A 20,558-nucleotide genomic window follows, 5' to 3' on the forward strand; every position below is an offset into this window, starting at 1 on the left:
CTATTTCAGGGTGATATCTTTTAATAGTATCAATTTAGAAGAACAAATTAATCTAGGAGTCGTATATCCTGTACCCTAAATACTTTTTTAAATTAAATACAAAGTGAACAGGTCATTCATTCTCTATATGCTTCCCCTTCAGTAGGGATAACAATAGCTAAAAGGGAGGGGAAGGATTCTTTGAAGAATAAAAAAATTAGGAATTTTGTCACACTTGAGAATTTTAAGAATGATAATATTCCTATAAGAAATGTCTGCTCATCACATGATTTAGATACCCATGCTTGATTTGTCTCTTTTTCTTACACATGACATCCAATCCATCAGTAAACCCTGTCATGCTCTACCTTCTTGAGGTTTCTCAGCATTTTCACCACTACCTTCCTAATCCAAGCACCATCATCTCTTGCCTGGACTACTCTAATAGTTTCCTAACTGGTCTCCTTGCTTCCACTGTTTTAGTTTTTGCTTTGTAAACCCTTTAACAGGATTTATTGTGAATTGGTTACATTAATTGGCATTAAAAATCACAGTGTATAGTTTAGCAAACAAAATACCTGTTTGCTGTTCAATTTTTTTAACCATATATAATTCACATACTATAGAACCCACCTTGTAAAGTGTACAAGTCAATGATTTTTAGTTTATTCACAGAGTTGTACAATCATTTCTGCAATCTAACTGTAGATATTTTTTAATCACCCCAAAAAGAAAACCCTGTACTCATTAGCAATCACTCCTCATTCCTCTTCTCTTCCTAAATCCCGGAAAGCACTAATATACTTTCCATCTCTATGGATTTGCCTACTCTGGACATTTTTATAAATGGCATCATATAACATGTGGTCTTTTATGACTGGCTCCTTTCACTTTATAATAATGTTTTCAAGGTTCATCCACTTTGTAGCATGTAATCCATTCCCTTTTATTACTGAATAATATTCTATTATACGGTTATATCACATTTTATTCATCCATTCATTAGTTGATGGACATTTGGGTTGTTTCTACCTTTTAGATATTATGAATAGTGTTGCTATGAATATTTGTATACAAGTTTTTATGTAGATGCATGTATTCACTTTTCTTGGGTAGATACCCAGGAGTGGAATTGTTGGCTCATATAACTCTGTGTTTAATATTCTGAGAAACTGCTAAACCGTTTTCCAAAGTGGCTGTACCATTTTACATTCCCAACAGCAATGTATGACTGTTTCAATTTCTTCACATCCTCAACAGCACTTGTTATTATCTGTCTTTTGGAGTATAGTTACCTTAGTGGGTATGAAATGAAATCTCATTGTGGTTTTGATTTGCATTTCCTTGATAACTAATGATATTTAGTATCTTTCCTATGTCCACTCTTGCCCCTTTACAGCATATTCTCTACACAGCAAAGCCAGAGTGATCATTTTTTAAAAATAAATCACACCCACCAGATTGGTTAAAATTAAAAATATAACAATTCCAATGTCAAAGGTGTAGAGCAAAGGGAAGTATAACGTACTGTTTCTGGGAGTATAAATTAGCACAACCAGAAAAATAAAAGGATACACGTAACCTGTGACATGGAATTATGTTTCTATGTATACATCTTGCAGAAACAACGGGCTTAGTGCTCCAAGATAAGAATATTCATTGTTTGTAATTGCCAATAAATGTAAACAACACAAATGTCCAAAGACAAAATGTTTAAACTACAGTATAGTCATACAACGGAATAACACAGAGTGAGGAAAATGAATGAATCATAGCTCCTACAGCAACTTGAATTTTAAAAACAACGTTGAGTGGAAGAAGCCGGAGAATACATACTGAATGATTATATTCATATCACAAAGTTTAAGAATAGCCCCAAATAAGCAGATTGTATTAGAGATGCATACTTAGATGCTAAAACTATAAAGAAAGTCAAGAAAATTACTACCTTAAAGTTAGGATTGTGGTTACATCTAGAAAGAGGGAAGGGAGTTTTAATCAGAAAGGGGCCCACAGTGGGTTTCCAGGGTGCTGGCAATCTTCTATTCCTTGACTTGGGTTTTGGTTCCATGGGTCTTCACCTTAAAATCATTTTTAACCAAATATCTATATTCTGTGCACTTCTCTGTATGTGTGTTATTATTTCAAATATGATTAACAAAAAGATCAGATTAATCATTTCCTACCCCAAACCCTCCAACAGTTTCCCATCACACTCAGATCAAAATTCGAAGTCTTTTCCATAGCTTATATGATACAGCCTGCGGCTACTTTTCCATCCTCATGTCTTTTCACTTTCTCTAGTCTCAGTGGCCTTGAATGCACCAAGCGTGCTCCTGCCTCAGGGTCTTCCCCCAAATAGTCACATACCTCAGTCTCTTGCTACATTCAGGCCTCTGCTCAAATGTCATCTCCTCATAGCAGCCTTTCGTGGCCATTCACGGCCACTTCATCTAAACTAGCCACTTCTTGACCCTGTTTATTCTCTAACCCTTACTCTGTTTATTTTTCTTTCTAGCTTTTAACATTACTGTCATACTTATTTGATGGCTGTCTTCCCAACAAGAATATAAGTTTGATGAGGAGAGAGACTATCTGTCTTGGTCTGTTTTAGATCCCTAATACCTAGAATACTGCCTGGCTCATGGTAGGTACTCCATAAATATTTGCTAGATAAATAAATAAATATGTAAGTAATTATACCACGTTGAAATAATTCCATGCTCATTATATAAAAGAATACACCATTTAATAACCAAAAAAGCAGATTTTAGCTGAAATTACTTCCAGATTACTTGGTTGTTATGACAGAAATAATTGCAATATCTCCAAGCCAACATTCATTTTGGAATCTGTACATCTAATTTCCCTCCCTCCCCTTTCTGTGTTCCTCTCAGTATTTCTAGATCTCTCTAACTTAAATAGCTCCAAAAGAAAGAAACCAATTTCCTCTCTTGTTCAATATAACATAAACCATTGATTTACTTCTCTAATCCAGGCTTCAGGTTCTGTTCTCTGTAACCTCCATTTCCAACATAAACCTCTTTCTTCTGCTGATTCCTGAATCCCTATATCATCTACTTATCCCACCCCACTCCATCTTATTCTTTTCTCCTTCTTACTCTTTGCAAAGTGGTCTTCAACTATTCTTTCTTACATACTTCTCACATGTACTTTCAGAGAAAATGTCACATATTTAAGTCTCCCAATATGCCTAGCTCAGTACTTAACACAGAGTATGTATCTGATAAATTCTTCAACTGAATTTTATAGCTTTCAAAATTTACTTCTGAGACTTACCTTGCTTATAACTTCCAGCATTACCAGGAAGAAAGAGAACTGGAATACCTGTCAAAGGGAGACTTTTGTGTTCTTCAGCATAGGATCCTTCTCCATAAAGATATAATTCATATGCAGGATAGCGTTTTGCCAGTTTCTTGGGAAGTTCTATTTTCTAGTGCAAAAAAATGCAATTTCACTTTAATCAATTTTATTAATACAATTCAGCCTTATCGTACCCAATTCTGAATTATATAATTTGAAATAGTACAATATAAAAATATTACTGATAAAACTGCACTTAATGCACAAAACAAATTCTACTTTTAGTTTATTCATATGGAGAACTAGTCTTGAATTATATGAGTTTTGAACCACGCTCCCTTCAGGAAAGCATAAGATGGGACTATCTGAAATTCTACTGAATATAAATTACTCAAAATAGCCACTGACAAAGGCAGAAAACACTTGTATATGTCAGCAAGTTACATGTTAACACAATTGGAAATGCATTTAATTTAGTATCAGTATCAATTATACTTAGAAATGACAAAAGCTTTCCATTATCAAATCAATTGTTTTTTGCTATTTTAAACTGTTTTGTAATGTCTCTCTTCTTACTCAGGCCCAACTATATATTCCAGCTGTTACATCATTCAAAGGAAAGTAAGTTTGTTTTATAATGCAGCTTTCTGACCTCTCAACTTAATATGCTTTGACCTAAAGTGTGCTTAACAAATTAATCTGAACCTTATAGCCATGTCTTGGTCGAGACATGTACACCCTTCTTTCATAAACATTCCAATGAATTAGCATCTGTTTCACTTTTCATGGACCAGACACACAGTTTGTCAGCAAGCCTTAAACTACTCTGCAATTCATATTATTGCATACCAAACAAGCCAGTAATTCACCTAAAATTTTTTAAACAAAATATAAATTAGGTCTTAATGTCATCCCAAAAAGGTAGGCATCTATAAAAGCGGTAGTAAAGTATAAGCTCTTCTTCTGATTCTTTTTTTTAAGGAGAGAAACCATTAAAAATGAAACCAGTTACACTGAACAGATTTTATTTAAGTAGACATCAATAGATTTAAGGATCTAGCAGTGCTACACATGTGCTTGATAAAAATTTTAGTTACTGAATGAATTTTAAAAACTGTAAATGGTAATTATTACTGAAAAACCTCACTGTTCTAGAAATCAGAATTCTGATGACTGATGCACATTCCTAATTATTCCTTTGAGGACATTACCATAAACAATCTGTGCCAATAACACTATGAAAACATCTTTAGAGACTGTGAGCATATTGTTTAAGATACTAGCAACTTCATCTCTTCAAATAGTCAAAATACAGAAATACCAACCCCACTATTTTCTTTATGTGTGTACATGTACTTCAACTCAAATTAGTCCCAATATTGATCATGTAGAGTATACAATCAAAAATTAAAATGATGCAATATTTTGTTTCTTTAGGTACAAATTAAGCAAATAAATAAATAAATAAATAAATAAACGTGAGAGAACAAAGAAACAGTTTCTTAACTCCTCCCAATTTAGTACACGATTTGATATAACAGTACATCCATATTAGATCATTATTCTTTCTAGGACAGTAGCTAAACAAAGTTTTGAATTAGTTGAAAATTAACTAAGAAGAAGAAACTATCAAATATATGTAAAAAGAAATATTTAATTCTCTGGAGACAGAAAAACAAGCAAAAGAATATATTTGATATCTTTCATAATATACTATTATGAAAGCAATTTTGTAGTAAAAGGCATACATTTAAAAAATATGAATGCACACAATATGTGGAAAAAAAGTATAGAGATGGAAAAAAAAGAGGTAGAACAAAAAAAAAAAAAAGTGGGAGTTGTAGGTAAATGGCAAAACTGCATTTCCAGACAGAGTTTAAGCTGGGAGTGAGTGGCAGCAAGAGATAGGAAGGGTACTGACCATACTGAGGACAGAAAAGGTGTAGGCATACAATAAAGGATGCTGACGAAAAAACAGAAGAGGGTTAATGGATTTAAAAAGAAACGATTTATAGCAACAGAATTCCAATATATTTTAAATGGGTTATTTTAAATAGATTATTTTTAAATAAATACCCCTCCCCCTAAAAGATCTTTAATTAAGATCAATTGATTACCTTTACACTGAAAATATTATCCTCACAATCTTGCCCCTGCTGTCCATCCTCTCTTGACTCTGTCTTTGTGCAGGTCCTTCCCATCTCTAACCTAGAGTCCTTTTGAAAGACAAAAATTCTAACATATTTCCAAGTGCTAGAAAAATACTGATTTAAGAAACTAAAGTCTTTATCTTATGATATATATCTTTTAATTGTGAATCAAAACTGAAAAATAAAAATTTGAGCCAAAGGAATTAACCAAAATGAAAAAAAAAAAAAGGACGTTGATCAAAATGAACGCAAACCATTTTAAAGATCTTACAAAGAGCTCTCAGCCCTCTGCCCACCCCACCCCTAAGAATACTTAGGACTCTAGCTTGATAAAAAAAAACCTAGGGACAACTGAGTCTTTCAGACTGGTCTCTCTGCCTGTCATAATCTCCCTGCTACAATCCATAGTCCACAGTGCTATCAAGAAATACCTGTTAAAACATACACCTTATGCGTTTCCTCCCTGCAGAGATAGTTGATAAAGGCTTAAGAAAGAGGTCTTTCAAAATCTGACTTTAATTATTCTTGCCTACTTTCTTATAATTTACATATTCCATGTTTTAAAATTTATTTTTAATATGTTTCAAAATTCAAGATTCAATGGGGTATACATTAAACACTCTCTCCTACCCCTGGTCCTTTAGCCATCCACTTCCCTACCCAGAAGGCAACCAATATTATCAGTTTGTGTGTGCTTCCAGAAATATTTTACATACATACAAGCAAATGCCTTTGTAAGTTGTTTTCTCCTTTTTACATAAATGGTAACAGACATATTGCTTTTGCAATGTGTCCTGGTGTCTTCTCACCTTCACATATGCTACTCCTTATGCCTGTAATTTTCTTGTTTCTGCACTTTGTTAAATATATACCTTCCATGGCCCAACTCACTACCTCTTCTCTACAGTCTTTGACCACCCAAGACAAACTCGGACGCTCTCTTCTGTGAAGAGCCTTGAACATACTCTCTTACAGCGAAATCATAACACTTAGCATACCAGATTTTAACTATCCATTACGTTCCTGTCTCCCCCATTGTATTATAAAGACACCAATTAAAGGCACAAGGTCTGATTCATCTCTAATTCCCTCTCATCCACATCCAGTATCTAGAATATACCTGAAACAGAGCAGTCATTCAATAAATGATCTGCTAAATAAACATCATACTTAATAACAAAATATACGATTCATATTTTCCAATATTAACACTTCTTTGCAGAGAGCAACCATGAGGTCACATACCTGAAGACAGCCAAGCAAAGTACTGCATAGTAGAAAACAACACAGATGTTTCTTCTTGAATTCTACAATTTGCCTAAAACTGTTTGCTACCAAATAAAAGCTTGCCTTGCTGTCATAATAAGGCAAGAGGCTCTAAAGGATAATGTATATTTGCCAGGTAGGTTCATGAGATGTTCAGTTAAGTCTGAATAAGTGAATCTAGGAAAACCAGAGGTAGAGAATGAATAGAGATACTCAAATGCTGTTAAAATCAAAACCTCATTTTTACAAAAAGTTTCAAATTCCTGTCCCACCTTTTATTTTTTAAACAGGAGAATAAAATTCAGCAGGTTTCAACTACTTTTCATTTCCTCTGCTGGCCAGCTAAAAAATATGCAAATGAGCAGTAAAAAAATAAGAAAGACATCAAGAAAGAGAAGAAAACCCAACAACTAGGACATCCCTTACGCTAGATATCAACCTGTGACAATTAGAGAGCTTACCATAACATATAATTAAAAGTAAGCAACATATAAAATATGTTTAGAACACTTTTATTCATTAAAAACCATTGGTTCTTAATAGAATGACCTCAGTTATCCAGAAATCTCTTACTACATTTCAAAATGATTCATTTCTATAGTCAGATTTTAACTATATTGATAAAATAACAGGACCTGGTGTGCAAAATACAAGGGCTAAGAGTATAAATACTGTAGTGAATTAACACAGCTTTTTACATCAGAAAAATAAAAATCTAAAAATGTGGATCACAAACTCCACCACTGTAATTATTACTGTACTAACAAATTATTAACAGAAGTGTAAAACTTCAAAAAGGCAATTTGAATCAAAATAATTGAATACAGAATACTGAACAACAAAAAAGCCAAACAGCTCTTTTGCATTAGCTACACTAATTTTCTGTTTCTTTCCAGTCAATTTTACGAGGCACAAAATGCATCTGTGAGGTCCATATGCTTTGTTCCCAACACTAAACAATTTCTACTACGGCAAATACTAAAATAGCTTCAATAATTGTGGGGAATCTAAAAATAAGTGGGAATTAGTACTGTATTGTTCCAAAATAAATTTATTTTAACCAAACTCTTCAATGAAATATAAAACCAAAGTGACCTACTTCAATCTGTTGGGAGTTTCCTAATCACTAAACCATAGAAAAATGAAAGGAAATTATATAGGCTCTATTTTCAGTTTACAAAAAATCTAAACTAAAAGCCCACGTATCTAACTATATATATAGCCTCTGATAAACATAAACCAGCATATTCCCTTAGAAATTAAGAGACAACAGTAACATGTTAAAATCTTCTCCTTCAACAGCATCTGATATCAAACGTTTCCACTCCCTTATAAGCACTAACGCAAAACCAAGGTAAGGATCTCAAAACAAATGAAATCTAAACTAAAATTTTGCCCATGGGAAAGGACGCACCTCAGCAATCTAAACCTTAATTAGTTTTAAGATCTAAATAATAGCAGCATAATCAAATAACACGCTCCTCCATAATGATCTGTACACAGAAGCAATCACGATCTGCATCTTTCACCTTAAAGAAAAAATCTGCTATGGTTTTAAAAGTATACTAAAAATGCATTTTACCAATATGTATTATAATACATACACTTTTTATAGAAGGGAGTTATCATTATAATGTGTTCCATAATTAGGAGATGCATTTAGAAATAAAAGAATCATTCGGAAAAAATTTCTTTGGACAGTTGTGTAATTTGTCACCATCTCTTTTTTACAGCTGGTCATGAATGAAATTCTAGATTCTACTCCGCTGAACTAATGAAGCAATTGTGACTGAAAATACTCAAAATGGAACGGAAAACGGAGAGACAGAGAGAGGGGCCAGCTCTCTCTTAAATTGCAAACACAGTGAGAAAACAAAAATAAGACCATGGAATAGATTTTGTATGCAACTGGAAGGGGGCGATATGCATAAATACAGGCATGCATGCACACGCGCGGACCCAGAAGCTCCAAAACAGGAGGACCCGCAAAATCCGTACACGGGAGCATCCCAACAGTTTTCCATTTAATTACTCATCAGGGTAGCCCTTCACAGAGGTAAAACCCTGGAGTCTCTAACACAGCCTTGGGAACTATCTAGCCAATACACACTCTGCAGAAGCTCGGTCCCCTTCTAGAAAAGCGAGAGCTGACGCGCCTATCACTGGGCGGGAGAGGAAGATTCAGGCGCGTGGGAAGCAAAGCAGGGTCCAGGGGCACCTGTTAGGCAGGAACGCGGGGAAGGCGGGATCTGGGTTTAGGGAGAGGGGCTGGGGTTGCGGCCCTGGGGGGAAGGGGGTTGGGCTCTGCCAGTCAAAAGACTGTGCTTGGGATTTGAGGCCGGGAAGGGGTGGAGGGACTGGGGAGCAACCACAAGGGGGGCGGGAAGGATGCCTGGGGAGCCATCTATCAAAGACCCCACCACGACGAGAGGACACAAAGGGCAGGTGAGAGGGCAGCAGGGGTCTGCAGAGCCTTCCGCGGCGGAACAAACAGAGGCGAGGCTGGGATGAAGGGGTCGGAGCGGCGCGGGGAGCCAAGACCAGGGAAACCCACAGAGCGCGAGGCAGGAAGGGCCCGTCTCGAGCGCCCCAGTGAGGAGAGGGCGGAACCTCACCTGATACTCCGGGTACTCAAACATGTAGCTCATACTGCACTTGTTCTCCTCGAAGCCGAAGAAGACGTCCCACAGCCCCAGCGTCGCCATGAAGACCATGAGGGCATAAAACGCCAGGTTCCAGAGGTTGACTGAGTGAAGGAACATGATGCCGCCGCCGCCGCCGCTGCCGCCGCCGCGGGGCCCGAAACCGGGACTGAGCCGTCAGAGGGACGCCTGGCCGCCCGCGCCGGAGCGGAGCCCGAGCCGCGCGCCTGCGCCGACGCCCCGCCTGCCCGCGCGCCCGCCGCGCTCTGCGCCTGCGCGCAGCCGGCCTGCTGCGCCTCCGGCCTGGAGTCCGGGAGAGCGGAGGCGGCGTTTGGAGCGGGAGTGTGAATCCAAGGGGAGAGGGATAGAAGAAAGCGGGATGGGCTGGGCTGGAGCGTGAGGGGAGAACAGGGAGAGGGAAAAGGAGGAAGGGGGAGGGAAGGGCCGTGAGAGGCAGGCCGGAGGGAAAGGGGAGGGAGGGGGGGACTGGAGAGGAGTGGGCGGAGCGCGGGAGCCCTGGAGGCCGGAGGGGGAAGGGCCGGGGTGGGCGTCGGGTGAGTGAGCCGGGAGCGGGAGAGGCGGTTAATGATGGTGAACTGATCGGGCGAAGGGAGGGGGACGTCAGCTGTCACGTCGCCAACACCTCTCCCTGAGCAGTTTAAAAACCCTTCCTGTCCGATTTTGAAACGCCTCAGGCCTCCGCTATTTCGGTCCTCCCAGCGGCGAGAGCACATTCACAGCGCTCTGGACCAGTTAGCTGGAGGAGGGAACAAATGGCTTTTTCCCCCCTTTGACCGCCGACGTTGGCCCAGTAGGTAACAGCGCTTAACAGCACCGGCTCGTAAAAAACCACCAGCTGGTCGACAAGATTCTGTTCTTGGTATACGATGAAAGCCTGAATCGCAAAAAGCAGCGTTAGTCTTTGAAGAATGTTCCCAAAATTTCCCTTAACACAGACGCCCCCAACAGGTGATAGGTTTGACGCTCACTTGCCTCTTGCTCCCCAGAATCTCCACCTCTTGGGGAATTGCTTCCACATTAACGCGAGGAGGCGATTCGCTCAGCTTCCCCTCAGACTCTCCAGTGACTTAATTCATTTTGAAGAATTTCGGTTTGGTTTTGCACAAAGGAGGGGTCAAAAAGCAGCTGAGAAACATCCCGTGTAGCAGTTCAGAACACTGGAGTGTTAAGAGAAGAAAGGCACCTTATCTTTAAAGCTGACCCAAGAGCAGATGCGGGGTGTGTGTGTGTGTGGCTAACTACAGATGTCTCCTTAGAATTATTTTTGGCACTGACTGAATTGCATTTCACTTGGGCTGATTTTTCTGGTATTTTCTTCTATGCAGAGGAAGTTTGGCTATGATACGTAAAAATCAAAGAATTTTAAAACTAAAAGGAAGCTTATAGTTTATTTTGTACAATACCCTGATATGTGAGAGAAACTGGGGTGTGGGGTGGAATTAGGGAGGAGATAGTGCTGAGGATGACAAATCATTTGGGAAAGGATTTAAGTTACACATAAAAAAGGGAGCACATTCAGTCTGGGAGCTCGAGAACATCACAGACAGAATGTCTCCTCCTTGTTTCTCCTAGCATATCATGACCAGCACAAATAAACCAAGGGTGAATCTACACTCTCTCATCTATCTATCCCAGTGCTGCTTAAACTTAATATGCATATGAATCACTTGAAGATTCTGTTAAAAAGCAGATTCTGATTCAGTAGTTCTGGAGTGGGACGGAGGAGTCTGCATTTCTAACAAGCTCTAGGAGATGCCAGTGATGCTGGGCAGCGAACTACACTTTGAGTAGCAAGGATCTATCCTGCCTGATAGATTTGCTATGTGGAGAAAACCGTGAGTTTGTAGATGACAGATCTTACTCTTCTGGTGGCTTTCATGAATTGTGGCAACTTGCTGCCTTGATTGTCGGCTCAGAAAGGAGTGGGATAGAAGTCAATGGACTCTGTAATATTTCTGTTCCTACTTTTTTACTTTCTTTTTTCCTATCCATCATTATACCCCCTCCTGGGTTCACTTCCTTTCATATCTAACCTAACCCTACTGAGCATCACTTAATCACCCCTCTGCCAGTGCTGTCAACTTCCTGAACTCTTATCTTTCGATCCCACTCTGCTTACAAACTTCCAACGTGGCGTCAGTATAGTCTGGGCTCTGAGCTCTGACTGTAGTGGATCTGAGCACTGCTGGAGAAAATGACACAATCGTTTGAATGCTATTCAGAAATACTTACATGTTTCTTGTCAACTTTCTCTCCTGTTCTTCAAATTATATCTTTTTAAGATCTGTACACCATCTTGTTTTTCTCTTGTAGCAGATTATTAGTACATCATTTTGTCTTCATATTCACAGAGATAATTTTGATTTTCGGGGGCACATTCCTTCAACTCTTCATTCCCAAGTTCATCATCTCATCCGTTAATACATCTAAAGTGCTTGGAACAATGCCCAGCACATGGTAAGCATTCGTATCATACTTTGCTGTCCTTAGAGGACATCAAAAGCAAACCCCTCTGGTTGTTTTAGTTCCCATCCTCTCCTCTCTCTTCAGAAAATTAGTTCTATCAAGTTAAAGGCTCTGTCAATCTCTCCCATTCTATCCTCTGTGCCCCAAAGGATATAAATATGCTTAGATCTTATTAATTTTAAGAAAGAAAAATCCTCCCTGCAGCTATCACCTGTAGCTCTTCCCTTCTCATCTCAGTCAGGGTTCCTGAAGGTATAGCTTTCTAAATTTAAATTAATGCAACCTTTCATAAAGGAAAAGACTATATCATAATCATTTGGCAATCACCCCTCAACTGAAATAGATAGTAAATTCATTAACATATCGTGTTTTCAGAAAACCTTTTAGATTTCTTTAAGCTCCGTTTAGTTTTTGTATGTTTGTTTCATTTACAGGAGGCAAAGACTGTCTTCTCAACACAGAGTAACCACCTTCATGTTACCTAGTTTTTGTACAGGGGAAGAAGGAATCACACTGTCTGGTGTGGGAATCTATTTGTTTTCTAAAATGAATTTCACTAAACTATACTGGTCTCAATGTACTCCCCTCACCCTATACATTTTTTAATAAGCTTTATTTCCTCTTTTTCTTAAAAAAAAAACACAAGTATACAATAGATTGGCTCTTAGAAACTAAAATTTATTCCACTCGATTGGTTTAAAGTTCTTTCTCAAACCTGTTAGTTTTACATCTTAGTATGTTGTATGTCATAGGCATTCAATACATATTTGTTTTTGATTTATTTGAAAATAAGTCAGATTCTACAGATTACAATCATTAAAACCTCACCTTTTCTTTGATGCTTCAAAGCTTAAAAAGAAAAGAAAACATAATGCCAGCAACTCTGTCGCTGCCAGCTCTGTTTCCAAGGAAACAGAGAATAGATCATCAAAAACAAAATAAGGATTTTCAACCTGATTACCCTTTTTTCACCAGTTCAGTCTCCATTGCTGCAAAATGAAAGGCAATATAACCTCAACCTTGCAATCTAGATTTTTAATTCTGTTTGTGCTTTCTCTCACTATTAAAACCAGGCAAAAAATTTAATATCTTGGGTTGTATGTTGGTTTTCTTGTAGAGAGAGTTAAACTCGTTCACAAGGATGAAGAAAACCTTTTGAATATGTGCTAGCACTATGTACATTTTGCTGAATAACCTAATATGTTTTAACCTCAAAACTGTCAAATGTTTAAATTAGTGAATCTCAGATTTAACATTTCTTGGGAGTAATATAGGAAAGTAATGGGAATTTATAAGAAAAGGATAAAGACTTCTAGAATGAAATGTTTTATTTGAAGAAATAAGAAAGAGGGAGGGGACAATGAAAAAATGATAGGAGCCAAGAGGAAAATAATTGGAGTTCCACTCAATAGAGCAAGATACCAGTATAACGTTGTTCTTTGTTCCACGGATTTGTATCTACCATGGATAAAATCACAATCCTGAAAAATAACAGCTATAGATAACAAGTTTCTTTTAGCATTATTATATTACCTAGAGATGCTTTGTGTTTTATAAAAGCAGTTTTCCTCTCAAATCAACATGTTTTACACCTTAAACTTACACATTGTTACATGTCAATTATATTTCAATAAAGCTGGGGGAAAAAGGCAGTATTCCTCTATTTTGAAAATTTAGTCAAAGCCAGAGGATTCTCTTTGGGTTGAAGTGCATAATAGAAATTTGCTTTAATAGAAGTACAGTTTAAGAGGCTTTAGATGGCATATTAATATTTTCAGATAATGAATAGTGAAATTCAGATAATAACACTAATGGAAAGAATGATTAATGTAATCTTTATTTGGGGTCTCCGTTATATCAGTTTTCTGCTTATATGTCTGTTTCCTCCCAAAGGATTCCAGCTTTTCAAAGGCATGGGCTGTAAGAGGGTCTTGGTCATTTTTAATACCTAAGCCCGGTACAGGACTTTGTAATTGGAGGTATTCCATAAGTGTTTTTGAGTAAATGTTTTTTATTTATTTAAATAATACTCTATATGTTAATTACAGGTTTTAGCTACATTTGGGCTTTTTTTTTTGGTGAGGAAGATTGTCCCTGAGCTAACATCTGTTGCCAACCTTCCTCTTTTTGCTTGAGGAAGATTGTCCCTGAGCTAACATCTATGCCACTCTTCCTCTATTTTGTATGTGGGACGTCGCCACAGCCTGGCTTGAGTGTTGTGTATGTATGTGCCAGGGATCCAAACTCGCAAACCCTAGGCCGCCGAAGCAGAGCTTGCGAACTTAACCACTACACCACTGGGCCAGCCCCTACATTTGGGCCTTTTACTATAGAATGCAAAATTTGTGATATTCAAACACATTTTAATTGTAAATACTAAGAGCCAAAGTAGACTATTTGTTGTAAAACAACTCTTAATATTTGAAAAAGTTTTTGAAGAAGACTTGGAGAGTAAAATATTAATTTAGAAAATTAGCTTAGCTAACATAAAAGGCTTTATATTAAAAGAGAATACCAGCGTGTGAAACAAATATGTACTTGTCTTGAGAACGGTAAGGCACATAGGAAAGATGGTGAGTTTTGGCTAACGCATATCTTCTTAAGCAAAGTATGGAACTTGATAAGACCTATGAAAACATTAGCAAAGGGTCTGGAAATGTGTCCTTATCTATATATTGAGGAAGTTGAACTAAATCAGGAGTCAGCAAACTTTCTGTAAAGGGCTAGATAATAAAAATTTTCAGCCTTGTGGGCCATAAGGTCTCTGTCACAACTACTCAACTCTGCTGTTGTAACCTGAAAGGAGCTATAGACAATAGGTAAACAAATGAATATGGTTGTGTTCTAATAAAACTTTATTTACAAAAACAGATACTGGGCCAGATTTGGACTGTTGGCCATAGTTTGCTGACCCCTGGACTAAAAGATCTCTAATTGAATATTCCAGATTCAATATTTTAAAGTGAATGATAACATTGGCCAACATGGATTTTCTGATTTTCCAAACTCATTAGACATTGGTCAAGAAATGTGACTAATTGTGAAATAGCAGAAAAACTTGGGCTTTAAGTGTAATTCAAACTTTAGCTAAATGTGCATCAATTTAACCAGAGTTCTCTCTATTTAGTATCACTGTGCTTATGTATGAAATATTGTGACATTGCCTGACGTAGTATTATGACTAATTTTATTAATAGATCTATTTTAAACAACTACCTAATACATTTTATGAAGCATATTCAAACATATATGGATGTAGGAAATTTCTCTAAGGAACATTAAGGCAAAATAAATACTATTAATTTTTGATAATCTTAAGTTTCCTCTTAGAGGGCTAGCGACCAAAGTAATAGTCACCTGTATGTTAGGGCATTTATAGAGCAGTATCAGAAAGCTTAGCTTGCCCAGAGTTCTCGGTTGACTTTCTTATGAGTGTCTCATCTACAAAATTCTTAATGTATACTCTCCCTGGTCCTGGTACTATGCCACTGAGGGGAAAAAAAAATCAGGTTTAAAAAATTTTTATGCTAAAAGCGGGGTTAGCAGGGGGGTTTCTATTGTACTTAAGGGACAAATGCCTGTTTAAGACATAATCTCAGTAAAAAGGGAATGATGGTGGAAGCCGATGGACATTTCTAGGAAGAACTGTCGTGGGTATCTTGTTTTCATTGATTAGTTAGCTTTCTAATGCTCAATTCCTAATGACTTGGTAAGAAGCAGAGGGAGTTTCCAAGGAGTTAAAACTCCCAAGTGAACTTTTCTCAACTAATAGCATAATGTAAGGAGCCCTGGTTCCATTTTTACCCCGACTCACTATTTTTATGATTTGGGAAATTATTTCATTTCTTTGAGCCTCAGTTTCCTCATATGCAAAATAGAAAGAAAAATTCTACCCTGGGGCTTGCTGGGAAGATTACAGATATCTCTGTAACATATCTGATATATAATAGGCATTCAAAAAAACTAGCTAGTGTTACTATGAGCTTTATAGCAATTGGCTATTTAGAAAAACTAGTACTTGCCCCAGTAAAGTCAAAAAGATTTTCCTGGTACCAAAAGGAAAAGAAAAAGCAAAGACTAACAGTTCATTGAACACAAGGACCATCATCCTTCTATCTGTCAAAGAGGCTAACATGATGTATGGCACCAAGTTGACATTCTGTCAGACATTAAGTCAGAAATACTGACAATAAAGACGGTGGGAAGTCCCTAAAAGGAGAGAAGAGTACACTTTACTTACAGGCAGCAGGAAGATTCACTATCTTTTAGCGTTTTATGGGCTAGGAAGTCCCTCCAAGGGAAGCACATTTCAGCGAAGGCACAGAGTTTCTGTGGACACTTGATTTTGGACCTCTGTTACACCTCTGGGTCGAGGCAGCTGTCCAGCATGTTTCTATTTTTCTGTTTAGTGGCTCTTCCTAAAGCTGTGTGACCCTTTTCCCCTCTGCTACTGCGAGGCCTACTGCAAACGTACAGCTGCTGTTGTGCTTCTTAAGGCCTCTCTGCTGGGCAGTTGCCTGCTGCTAAAGCTCTGCTTCAAAGCCCCCAAGAAATGAAACACATGGGAAGATTCCAGGCTCACTTGCTGGATGTTGCAGAGACCAATGTCGAAATGGGTACGCAGAAGGGTCTTGGCTCTGCTCTCAAAACCCTCAATTCAATAAGTCACATAAAGGCTCTAGGCTCTAGGAACTCCCCTCTGAGAGGTTCTGCATGACTTTGAGCAGAGCCGGAGCCAGCAGAGAGTCTGTCTGGGAGGGGCTGGCCTGATTTTCAACCTGGTATTACTCTTCCTATGTCTTGTGAGTGGGTCACATGCCATGGGCTTTAGCAGACAGGTGTGTGCTGGCCTGCATGTCTGCTCAGTGTAGCCTGGCAGGTCCTACCCCACTGCTCCTGACTTACCCAGATGCCTTGCCAGACGGAGGATGACAAATCCTCTTTCTTTCCCATAATTGGTGCTGAGCTGGATCCCTTCAAGCAGTCAGTGAAAAGAATCCAAAAAGCAAGGGCTAGACTGGGGTCAGAAACTTAGGAGGTGATAAGTTGCCAAAGTTTAGTCAACAAAAGCAGAGTGAAGAGCAGGACAAAGTCAGGAACCAAGACAACAACCAGAGACTCCAAGTCTGAACAGAAGTAAAGGAGAGAACCAGAGTCTAAGGAACAAAATGAAGACAACTGCTGGTGGGTGCTGACAGACAAGAACAAAGGAATTGAAAATATATTTGTAGTTAAGTTGGCTATAGAGGATTCCACTGTGGTCAGATGCCAGCGTGTCTTGGATGCCCCAGATGTGCTCCTGTGGGTCTGCCTGTTACCCTTCCTCATCAATATCTACCTCTTCCTCCTAAATATATGAAGCACTCATGGGTTAATGGTACTGATATGACATGTAAACATGGGCGATGGTCCTCAAATAGGTATTTGTACACCCGTGTTCATAGCAGCATTATTCACAATAGCCAAAAGGTAGAAGCAACCCAAGTGTCCATCGACAGATGAATGTATAAACAAAATGTGGCATACACACATACAGACACGTGCGCATGCACGCACAGTGGAATATTATTCAGCCTTAAGAAGGAAGGAAATCCTGATACATGCTCCCACGTAGATGAACCTTGAGGACATTATGCAAAGTAAGCCAGTCACAAAAAAAATAAATACTATATGATTCCACTTATAATGAGGTACCTAGAGTAGTCAAATTCATAGAGACAGAAAGTAGAATGGTGGTTGCCCGAGTGTGGGGGAGGGGAGAGTAGGGCATTATCATTTAATGAGTACAGAGTTAATTTTGCAAGATGAAAAGAGTTCTGGAGATGAATGGTAGTGATGGTTGCACAACAATGTGAATGTACTTAATGCCACTGAATTGTACACTAAAAAATGGTTAAGATGGTAAATTTGTTATATGTATTTTACCACAATTTTTTTTAAAAAGGCAGTGATTGCCTTGGAGAATTATCACTTTTCATAGCAATTGGTAATGGTGTGAATTATACAGGAATTCTGTCCTCAAAGCCTTTTCAGTTTAGTGAGATATCCAATGATTCTTGTTCTCAGGAAAGAGAAAGTATAGAAAGATATTTTCAGGAATTTTTAGAAATTGCTTACAAATGGAAGTGTCTTCCTTTTGGCACCACCAAGAAGCCAGTACTTTTCTGCCAAAAGGATAGTTTCCTGAGGAGTAACTAATAGCCCATCCTACCTTGAGAGACAGCAGAAGAGGAAAAAAGGGTAGATTAGGACAATGTGTCACACAGAGCACAGTGTGCTCAGGAAAAATCTGGAAAGGAAAAAGGGGGAAATGGAGATAACATAAGTGAAAAGTAGAAAGCAACATAAAATCAGAGGAAAATAAGAAAATGTAGCAATAGCTCTCTGCTGAAGTCTGTGAACCCCCAGTAGCAAGCACAGCAACAAGGACTGTGAAACTTTAAGGCACAATAATCTGTCAGCAGAAGAGCTCAACGGAGAAGACTTTGTGGAACAAAACAGGACTAGTGAGAAAAACTGAGCACAGACCTCAGCCCCCCTTGACCTGTGAGCTGTTGTAGTCCTCTGAGGAGAAAGGAGGCCTAAACAACATCTATATACACTCTCTAGAACAGTGCTCGTTCAACTTTTGTGTGCATCAGGATCCCCTGGAAGGCTTGTTAATATAGAGATTGTGGTGCCCACATCCAGAAATTCTTCTTTAGTAGGTCTCAGTTGGGGACTGAACATTCGCATTTCTAACAAGTTCCCAGTTGATGCCAGATGCTATTGGTTTGGTGACCACACTGTGAGAACCATAGCTCTAGAATTAAAGAGGTATAGGATATTAGTGATTGGTTAGGGAAGTTTTATTATTTTTTTTCCTAATGCTTAAAAAGGACAGCCCAAATCAAAAACTATAGTAAGGGACTGTATTGGAAATATTTAAATGCAGGTAGACCTTGTCCACCATTTGGTCTCTTAATGCAGAGGTTAAGAGTGTGAAAGATAGACGTGGACTGTGTCACTTTCTAGCAGCACGCCTTTAGGCAAGTTTCTTAACCTTTCCATACCCTATTTTCTTCATCTATAAAATTAGGATAATATAACACCAACCCACTGGCACTGTGGGAAGATTAAATGACTGATGCATGTGCAAGGATTTAGCACAGTACCATGGCACATGGTAAATGTAGCAGGCATTTGTTTCTGGCAACCCAGCATCCATCTTTGCTACTTTTGTACCAGTTTCCATTACCTCTCCACTCATATTGTCTGTAGCCTTTTGAAATCTGAATCTTAGGAACAAAGCTAAGATAACCCGCCATACTGATCCTCCCAACTTACCATGGAAACCACTTCATCCTGCTGCAGGTAGTTTATAGGCAAAAGTATAAAGATATATATTGCCTTTATGGAAATGTTTAATCCTTCAGTATTCCCTTCAGTGGTTACTAGAGAGGGAGAAAGATAGCTCCAGAAGTTTCCTGAGTGAATTAATTAGTTTGCAATTGCAGTATTATTCGATATCTTGTATTCATAGCACTGTGCTAAAAGTGTTGCAAGAGAAGCAAAGGGTTTTTGTCCTCTAATTTGTGATGAAAATCTGAAGCTAGCTGATAGGATGGAATGCAATTTTTTATTATCTATAAACTCAATAAAGATTATTAATTTTGGAAGATAATAATTTTAATTTCAATGAAACAAATAAACGACCAATTTCAGTTCTCTTCTGTTAGAGGATGTACTTACAGTAGTTGAGAAATCATTTTTCTTAACTATATCACAAAGGAACACTCTAGGCTGTGGCTTCAAGCCTGGTTTGTATGCTATAAACTCTTAAGAGAATGTAAACCTTTGCCCCCTGGGCCTGCCACTTAAGAAGATGAGCTCCGATATGGTTCCATTACATAAGTGCACTCCCCAGGAACACACAAGTGGGCTACGTGCTCTAAGAGTTGGAATTTGTTGTTGTTTTTTAATGGCTCCTCTTTTTATTGTGTCTCTTGAATGGCTTCATGTAGCAGACGCTGTTAGTTGCTACCTGTAATCCTTTCCTTCTCTCCTTGTGAACTGTCTTTTCTCTTCCACATAGCCGTATGCTTCAGGGAGGCCAGTCCCGGTTCCAGCTCTGTGAAGGGAGGGATGGGGTGGTATTTCTTATCCCAGATTGGCATGTGACAAGGGCTTGTGACACAATTCTGGCTATGACAAAATGAGGGGAAGTCTGCTGGGGACATACGGGAAACATTTCCTCACTCTTAAAAGGGGCACACAAGAAGGAGGTGAGCTCTTCCTCTGCTGGGCCTGTTTATGTCTGCATCTGAACTGGGCTAAGGGGCAGGCATCTTGTAACTAGGAAGGGAGCTAGCCTAAAAGATGGAAGGATAGAAGGATACAAAAATCCTGAGAGCTTGTTGATGTCCCTGAGCTGCTGAATTCAGTAACCCTAGAGGCACCATACCTCAGGACTTTGTTAAATAAGATAGTAAAATTTCCCTATTGTTTGACATATTTTAAGTTAGATTTCCTGTTACTTGCAGACAACATTATCCTAACAGTCATCTATATGATACTAATCCTTGACTAGGTGAAGTATTTGAAGAGACTGGTGGAGGAAGCTAGGCACAGATGTTAGCCCAGGGCCAGTCTTCCTCAGCAAAAAGAGGAGGATTGGCAACAGATGTTAGCTCAGGGCTAATTTTCCTCACACACACAAAAAAGAGAGACT

At 38.5% G+C, this 20,558-nt stretch overlaps 1 protein-coding gene across 8 annotated transcripts in view; it reads right to left on the bottom strand.

The window, feature by feature from the left end:
- PGAP1 (post-GPI attachment to proteins inositol deacylase 1) overlaps positions 1–9,743 on the bottom strand; it is a 69,179-nt gene extending 59,436 nt beyond the window's left edge. For 4 of the 8 annotated variants that reach the window (XM_087435542.1, XM_087435539.1, XM_087435536.1 and 1 more), the window contains exons 1-3: positions 9,335–9,741; positions 5,421–5,519; positions 3,280–3,433 (exon numbers count right to left, since the gene is read on the bottom strand). In XM_087435542.1, the coding sequence (XP_087291668.1) occupies positions 3,280–3,433; positions 5,421–5,519; positions 9,335–9,481 (400 nt within the window). In that variant the 5' untranslated portion in view covers positions 9,482–9,741. Of the gene's footprint in view, positions 1–3,279; positions 3,434–5,420; positions 5,520–9,334 lie in introns of all 8 variants that reach the window. The other 4 variants (XM_087435538.1, XM_087435541.1, XM_087435540.1 and 1 more) reach the window with 4 other exon arrangements.
- Between the last annotated feature and the right edge of the window lie 10,815 nt (positions 9,744–20,558).

This window comes from Ceratotherium simum, chromosome 9, assembly GCF_057802395.1.
Source record: "Ceratotherium simum simum isolate JZ-2026a chromosome 9, ASM5780239v1, whole genome shotgun sequence".
NCBI lineage: Eukaryota > Metazoa > Chordata > Mammalia > Perissodactyla > Rhinocerotidae > Ceratotherium > Ceratotherium simum.